At 38.9% G+C, this 8,524-nt stretch overlaps 1 protein-coding gene across 1 annotated transcript; it reads right to left on the bottom strand.

Moving 5' to 3' along the window:
* Positions 1–1,765: 1,765 nt before the first annotated feature.
* LOC103428121 (pentatricopeptide repeat-containing protein At1g05600) lies at positions 1,766–5,231 on the bottom strand. The gene is made up of 3 exons (XM_008366220.4): positions 3,458–5,231; positions 2,941–3,032; positions 1,766–2,184 (listed from the first exon to the last, which is right to left on the bottom strand). The coding sequence occupies exons 1-3, from the start codon at positions 4,928–4,930 to the stop codon at positions 2,061–2,063; spliced, it is 1,689 nt and encodes a 562-aa protein (XP_008364442.2). The 5' UTR covers positions 4,931–5,231; the 3' UTR covers positions 1,766–2,060.
* Positions 5,232–8,524: the final 3,293 nt, after the last annotated feature.

Here is an 8,524-nt window from a genome sequence, read left to right as displayed (position 1 = left end):
AAAATTGAGTTTTGTGTGGATGTTTGAACAAATACATAGGTATTTATAGAGTTTTTGGGTAAATTTTGTGTTAAATAAATTTATTTAATTATTTTAGTTGTTGGATTTTAATTTGGGCCGTTAGATCTTTTTTTACCGTTAGATTTGAGTGTATTCAATCTCAACCGTTGGATTCAATGTATTTTAAAATAACATATTTTTTAAAAATGAAATTTGAATCTGGACCGTTGGATCAACCAACAGTCCTTAAACGATGGTCCTCAGATGCGGAAAAGAGCCATTGGGCTCGGGCAAGTGGCCGACATGGCCCTGACGTTGGGGTCCCACGCTGTTGGGACGTGATGGCAAGCAGCCCTCGTGGGGCGCGTCCATGAGTGACCGGGCCGAGACTGGCCCAAAATCATGCGAGTCCACGCGTGTTTGGGGGAAATTTGGCCCAGCTTTAGCATTTAGCTTTTAGCCCAATGTTTTAGGTTGGGTTGGGTGGTGTTTGGGGGGAAATTTGGCAAATAGCCCAGGATTGGAGTTGGTCTTAGGGTTTTATGCAATTGGATTTGTTGAATTTAGATATTCGATGAGGAGATTAAGTTTTGCAGATGGAAGGAATTAGACATGATGTGAAACCTTTTCTCTCTTCTTATTAATTTTTTTTTTTTGTCAAGTATTTTGTTTCCTTATAACATGAATTATTTAAGTTGATAGCTTAATCTAGAAGGAATTAGACATGATGTGAAACCTTTTCTCTCTTCTTATTAATTTTTTTTTTTGTCAAGTATTTTGTTTCCTTATAACATGAATTATTTAAGTTGACAGCTTAATCTACAATCAGATTAATCTGATAACTCATCTAAAAAAGGACCTCATATGTCCTCAAAATGAGGACCTTAGGAGAGCAGCTCTGTTTCCGAATATGCTAAAAACTATTAAAAAATTGTCATCCAATACGATCTGATTTTGAACGTTTGGAACGAAAATTGTAAACGTTTTTCCGATCCGATCCTATCCTTCCGAGAAGCACCCCTAGGTGAATAGCATAAGGCGTCTCGAATTTAGAATATAAGATTTTTGACAAAGTCATACTAGTATATGATGTTGAACATAATTCTAGAATTGGGAACGGAAGACTTCTTTTACAAAAAATAAGACACATATTCTAAATAAATTGCGGGGAGAAGAATTCGAACCTGCGTACAAGGATACTACTCTGCTTAACTCATGTGTGCACATGGAACACATTTCCTTATATCTTGTACGGACCAAATAAAACAAATTGATTTGATGGGTCCGAGAAAATGTTCACTTTGATTTGTGACATAAAGATGGGATCTAATTGATTTGGCTTTGTTAGCTAGCTTATGTCTCCTTCATCCCTATTAAATCATGAATGCACAAGTAACCGCTCTAACACATGAATTTGGACCACACTCGTGTGTCTTTCCGCAATGGGGCGTGGAGATTCTATACAACATGCACTCAGGGGTCTCTTTGACAACCACTCTGGTGGACAATCCCTCCCTCAGAAAGCCTTTATTTCTGTGTATTATTGGCCAACCATGAAAATAGATGCAAAAGATTGTGATCGAACTTGTGATAAGTGCCAAAAGTACGCTCTGATGAATCATCAGCATGCAGAAGAGCTCAACACTATATGCAATGGGACATCGACTCAATCGGTCCACTCAAGAAACCCCAAGTTATGTCGCCTTTGAGCCAGCATGTCCGAAGAAGTTGCATACTCTGATAAAGCTTTAAAGTGGGCATAAAGTGCTCAAAGTGGACTCTGACTCGCAGACTGTTCCAGGCATCCGATTTAGAATACGTCCAAGTCCGTTCAACATAGGATCTAACAAAAGGATTTCGATACATGTTTCCAATCCAAGGATTTTGATAGGTGTTTCCTATTAAAAACCTTCGGTATTGGGGTTACTAGGAGCGTTAAGTCAATCTGGCGCCGAGGGATGCCCCCTTAGGTAACCACGTTGCAAACTCAGCCTTGACCGGAAGAGTTCTGTTCTCGACAAGACCAAATGATCACGGAATGCATTTCTCAACCCCCGTTTTTAGTATATCTCTTCATCGGTTATCCTAAATCCCTTGGCACTTACAAGTCCATCACCCGAACGTAGCCTTACTGAAAAAAAGGTGAAACTTGCCTCCGAATTTGCGGTGTGGTGTAATGGAGGCCTAAAACAAAGAAGCAGCAGTGCAGCATCAGTATGAAAACATAATTATATTTCATCAAAACATTACTTGCCTGTAATCAAAGTTTCCGCGGCTTGTGCTGTTAGCCCAGGACGAGCAGCTTGGCAAAATATTATGAAAACAACAAAATCGTAACTAGCTTCTTAACATTAGTAAATAAATAAATCTATGAAATTATGCCTAAACATCTAAATCTTAATTATCATATTATCTTGACATGCGTTGGTCCTTTCCAATGAAGGCAATTAACGAAATGGTTAAGATGCATATGATAGATACATACCAAAGTGAGATATTTCAGTTTATTAGTGTACAATAGGTGAGATATATAGCAAACTGAGATATTCCAATGTTCTTTTTTTTTTTCTCTACAGAAATAGTCCTTGCGGAAGGTCGTTCAAGATAAGCAGTGGTAGTTTGTATTAAATTTTGTTAGATGAGTTTGATTTAATCTATTTACTACACACCAAACGAAGTAAAATTAAATGTTGATGGGGCAAGTCCGTCCCGAGGCTCTATTAGAGGAGTGGTGGTTGTCATCCATAATGAGGTAACGGATTCCATAGGAGGTTGTACCTAGAACGTCCAGGGTTCTGTTAGTGCGTGTGCTACAGGGCTGGGTTTGAATTTTGCAGCAGACTTGGGTTTCAATCACGTTAAAGTTAAGACTATCGAACCCAAAATCAAGTCCAAGTCGTAGCATATCTACCACAAAATTGGTTATCAAGTAAGAATTACCAGTCTGATATGGTATCTGTTCCTGTAACTAGACGATCTTGCATTAACGGTCTTCCAAATTCCGTCAAAGCAAGAAGACCCTCGCTGCAATTCTGCAACAAAATATGTTAGAACTTTTCAAATTTCATTATTGTGTCCTTAAGATGAAATCTCACCATATAGGTTGTGAATATATATATTCCGTTCCCTAACCAATCAAATCAGATTTCATTGAACGACAAAATACCACAGCATCAGCATCCAAAACATAACGAAGAAGGATTAGATATCTTCAAAGCAAATCATACCCTTTTTATACAAACACAATCCTTCGAATTTGTTCCCTCTTCGGAATCATAAGAAGTATCATACGAAAGTGAAGAGCTATGCTGTTGTTATATAAAATTCATTTTTACAGAACAAAGAGGTCTTCTTTTACTATAACTACTAACAAGACGGTGTACACAAATGAAAATGCATAAATAAGAGCAAGAAACAATTAAGAATTTCGTAGTCGGTTATAGGTCTCAGAGCAAACCTCAACATTGGATATGTTAGAACACACAGATACCACCAATGAGTTCCATACTGAATGCTCCGGCAGCATAGCCCGACTCAACATCTCCTCCAACCACATAACAGCTTCATATTGCCTGCCCACTGAGCAAAGACCCCTAATCACTCGACTGTAAGTCTCAGCACAGGACCAATGTGACTTGATCAACATCTCTTGCAATACTCGACTTGCTTCCAGAAATCGTCTCTCCTCACAAAGCCCATCCACTAAAATGCCATAAGTTTTCTTGTCAGCAACACAACCCACCTGCTTTTCCATCTTCTTCAAATACGAAATGGCAAGAACCGATTGCCCCTCACTACAAAGGCATCTCATCACAACATTGTACACTCTTAGAGTTGGTACACAGTTTGCCTCCACCATCTCCTTTTCAATCACCTCCACTGCTTCAACGACTTTCTTTTCACCACTCAATGCAGCCGCCCTTGCTTCAAAGACCAACTCTGTTGGCCTAAAGCCGTTATCTTGCATTTCCTTGAGCACTTTGTCAGCCTCACCAATCTTATTTTCATTGTAAAGATCAATTGCCATAGCACTATAGCTTGCCAAGCTGGGAATCCCACCTCTAACCAGAGCTTCATTAATCAACAACTTAACGCCTCCCGTGTCTTTGCCATTTCCATAACGACTGAGATCAAGATTGTGTCGAAACCGCTTAGGGGCCTTGAGCCCCTTCCTTAATATCTTACCAAGAATTTCGACAGCTTCGTCAATCTCCCCATTATCACACAAGGCATCCAACAAGGTTCTATAAATTACAACATCTTCACCACAACCCTTCCGAGAAATCCTCCAAAACATCGAGTACAACAAATGGGTTGCCTCATTGAGCCTCTTATCTTCACACAACCCTCTCATTAAAATCCGATAACTTTCCCTATCCGGATTACAATGCTGATAATCCATTTCTTGGAAAATTTGCAGGGCAATATCTGAACGACCCTTCCGGCACAAAGCAAGCATGAGCAAATTCAAGGACCGAACCCTAGAGCTCACCTCCCATCCACAACAATGCTCCACGAAAATGCGATGAGCAGCTTCAAGCTTGGACTCATTCACCATAATCTCCAAAAGGGTATTGAAAGAATGCGTCCAGTTCACACAGTTGAACTTGGAAATGTTATTAAACAGAGACACTGCATCCTTCGGCAATCCAGCTTGCGCGTAGGTTTTAATTGCAATTGCAAAAACTGAATCCTTGCATTCACAGGAGTCATTTTTCATCGTGTTAATCACGTCCTTCATCTCAGCAATTCGGCCAGAGTTTCCGAGAATGCTGATCATGGTGGCGTAGACTGGACCATTGTGACGGTAATTGGGGTACTTGGATTTCACTTGAGTGAAAATTTGGAGGGCAGTCAATGGATTTTTCTGCTTTCGTATAATCTGAGAGAGATGTGTGGGTGTTAGCAGCCTTGGCCATCTTATACTCATGCTTCGAACTTTGAACTTTCAGTCGGGCAATTTGTCAAACAGTTGGTGTGCAACTGCCAGAGAGGCTATTTCAAGAGACTGAAAGCGCAGCCATTGAATCACCGGGGCGGTGCCATAGTACCTGTTGGCCTGCTTCCAGATCCATTTTCGCTCCGACAGACTCCTCCTCCTCGTCTTGTCGAACTAGTTGCTGTGTTTTTTTCTTTTTGCTGCCGTGTTAAGTCAACGAAAAATGGGGCGCCGCAAGAAATTACCTCTGATCATGAATATATATGTCAAAGATGGGTGTTAATTATGAATGGGCATCGATTTGGATGTTGCGAGTCCCAAATAAAATAAAAGTTTTCATCAGTCGGTGCAGTAACAATATTCTTACGAATGATGTAGACTTATCTATTAGACTTTATTAAATAAAATCCGTTCTTTGACAAAAAATTAAAAAATAATATAAATTCGGTTAAATCACATAATATAATATAGATTCGGTTAAATCACATAATAGACGCACTTTGGTTAGCATATGCCAAAGTAGACAATTGAACATAAAAAATTTCACTCAGTAATTAAAAGAAAAGGGTAAATCTCAACTTACTACCCTCAAGTTTCATGGTTTTCAATATTAATACATGAAGTTTTTTTCGTCCCAGAGTCATATATAAAGTGTTCATTTTGAGACAGTCTCATACATCCGTTAGTTTGGCTATTAAGTCTTTCGTTACCTGGTGACGTGGCGCCTATGTGGACAATAACTGAACGTCACGTGTCATTAAGAGATCCACCTGGAAATTCAAAATTCAAAAAAATAAAAAAATAAAAAAAACACACACCTATCTTCTACCTACCCCAACCCCCTCCCTCCCACTTTTTCCCCTGCAACCCCTCTCCTCTGCACACCCCCTATCACTCCTCTCCACTCTTTTGTCCACCAGAAACACCTCCGATATCGCCTCCAGCACGAACTTCGCCAGATCGACACAATCGTTGATATGGTAAAAACTAACACACAATTAAACCCTCTTTTAGATAATTGTAGTATGCGTAAGTAGAGATCGTTTTAGACTGGGGATTAGGAGGGGATGCTAATCTACACTAACTTGACTCAAAAACTGAAAACTAGACTCAAATACACAAAACTAAGCTAGACTGACTCAAATAACACAAAACAAGCACTAAGAGGTGTTTTGGATGAAAATTGAAGTAAATTGACACAAAATACTAAAGAGGGATTTGTTTGGACGAATTTTAAACTAAAACTAAGTAGGTTGCAGAAACAAAGTGAGGATGATACGAAACTAAGGTAACTTAAGGGGTGAAATGCTAACTAGAGGGTCATTCTCCACACATGACACATATGCATACAAATTGATTTCCAGTTATTATTCCTATAAACCATGAATGGCTAGCTAGAGGGTCCTTCTCCACACATGACACATACGCATACAAATTGATTTCCAATTATTTTTCCTATAAACCATGAATGACAATGCCCCAAATTAATCGTGAAAAGCACAAATTAACTTTCAGATTTTCCTAAATTCATTGAATTGGACTAAGAACGCAACCAAATTATTCTTATCAAGTTCCTTATATGAACTACATGATAGAGATACATATCAAAGATCATTAAGTTTTGTGAAAGTCATAAGAATTGACAAAGCATTCGTAACTATGAACTGTATGATACTCCTGCCAGGAATTTACTTAACACAATCATGACTAGTGACTTTTACTACTTGCAAATATAAGTTCATAACGATTAGGTGAAATTTCTTTATATTCTAGCATCAAATTCCTGCATGCAAACTAAGTTTGCATCCTTAATCAACACACAAGAATAAGTTCTCAATAAAACAGATTAAGTAAATCGCATTCATGTTTTACGAAACAATAACTAGATGTAATCAATTCATATAAAACATATGATCATGGCTTCAAATTCACCTCTAACTAAAACAAAATTAGTTCCACATGTTTGCAATTAAATGAAACCAATCTAATTTAAACATTAAACTAAAACTAAGGATAGAAAGAACCTAGGAACACTTCAGCACTCTAATGGCCTTAGATGGCAAGTCACGGCACAAAGCTCTTCTTCTCCTTCCTTCCTTGCAAAGCTGCAGCACTTTTTATATTTTTTTATTTTGAATTTCTCTCTAAAGCTCTCCCTCTGAATTTTGTGACAAGGGTGTGTATTTATAGGGCAGATACACGGCACAATGTTGTAGAGGAGAAGGACTAGGTGCAGCAAATTCCTAGGGGGAAAGGGATAGGGTGGTTCGGCACAATCTTAGGGCTTCTAGAACCAGATAACAGGTGGTTTAATATGAAAAGGAACCCCCCTTGCAACTAGAAATAAGGTAGGATAAGATTAGGATAGAATAGGATAAGATAAGGTTAGTTTGGATAATGTTAGATAAGATAAGGTTGGTTAAGATAATGTTCCTTCCTTTTAGCTGATTCCTTATTTTCCAAGTCTTGATTTAATTTCTCCAAATTTGTAGCACATTCCTAGCCTTTTTAAACTTCAAAAATGTCCATCCAACCTGCTCCATGCATATGATATCCATTCCACGTCCAAAATTGCTCCAAAATGCCCCAAATTGCTCTTTCTTATCACCTTTGCTATTGGACCTACAAACACACGAAAATAGCTTAAAACACTCGTATAAATAAAAACTAACTAAGTAAATGCAAATAAATAGGCTAACAAAGTCGCATAAATATGCTCCTATCAATCGCCCAAAGCCAGAGGCATATGCGACCTCAGAGCCTCCAATTTCTTCTTCTTCGCCGTCATGAACCTCTAGAACCCTCCAGAATCCATCTTCAAGCACAACGACTTAAGATTCATCAGCAACCCCTCGCCGTCATCCACCTCTCAGTACTTGTTGTCATTGCGGGCCCTCTATATTCTTTACCCTCCTTGCCTGCCTTCTTCCACTTCCAAACCCTAAAAAACCAAAGAAATTCACCTTTAATTGCAAATGGGCATCTTCCCTAAGCCCTATAAACCTCATTGCTCAATCCCCACCTAGATTCAGCTCCAACCCACTTCATCCATGGCCGCATCTTCCATCTTCACCCACTTCGTCGCATTAGCGTTCCTCGTTTTCTTCCTCAAAACCACATCCGCCACCTCCAACTCCTCCTTTTCATTCACCGATTTCGGTAAAGTTTCAAACTTTAGGTCAGATATTGCTCTGTACGAAGATGCAGAGGTCGTCAATGGCGGATACATAGTTCAAATCACCAGTTCAGTGAGCTCAAGTGTCGACTGAGCTATTTACAAGAAACCCATTGCACTGTATGAAGGTAAGCATCGAAAATCCATGTCTTTATCAACAAACTTCTCGTTTTCTATTTCCAACGGTGGTGGGGATGGATTGGTGTTTGTAATGATTCCAAAGGGTTTTAATCATAGCTTATTTGGTAACAGCTCTTTTAGGCTTTCTTTAGGAAATGGTAAAAGTAAATTCAAAGTTGTTGCAATTAAATTTGATGCATTGAGTGATGGAAATGTTCATGTTGGAATTGAAGTGGGTGGTTCTATTTCTGCTAAGAATTTGGATCCAACTAGTGGGAATAAAACGCAGG

Source organism: Malus domestica, chromosome 12 (genome assembly GCF_042453785.1).
Source record: "Malus domestica chromosome 12, GDT2T_hap1".
Classification (NCBI taxonomy): Eukaryota; Viridiplantae; Streptophyta; class Magnoliopsida; order Rosales; family Rosaceae; genus Malus; species Malus domestica.
This window is presented reverse-complemented; position numbering and strand designations above follow the sequence as displayed.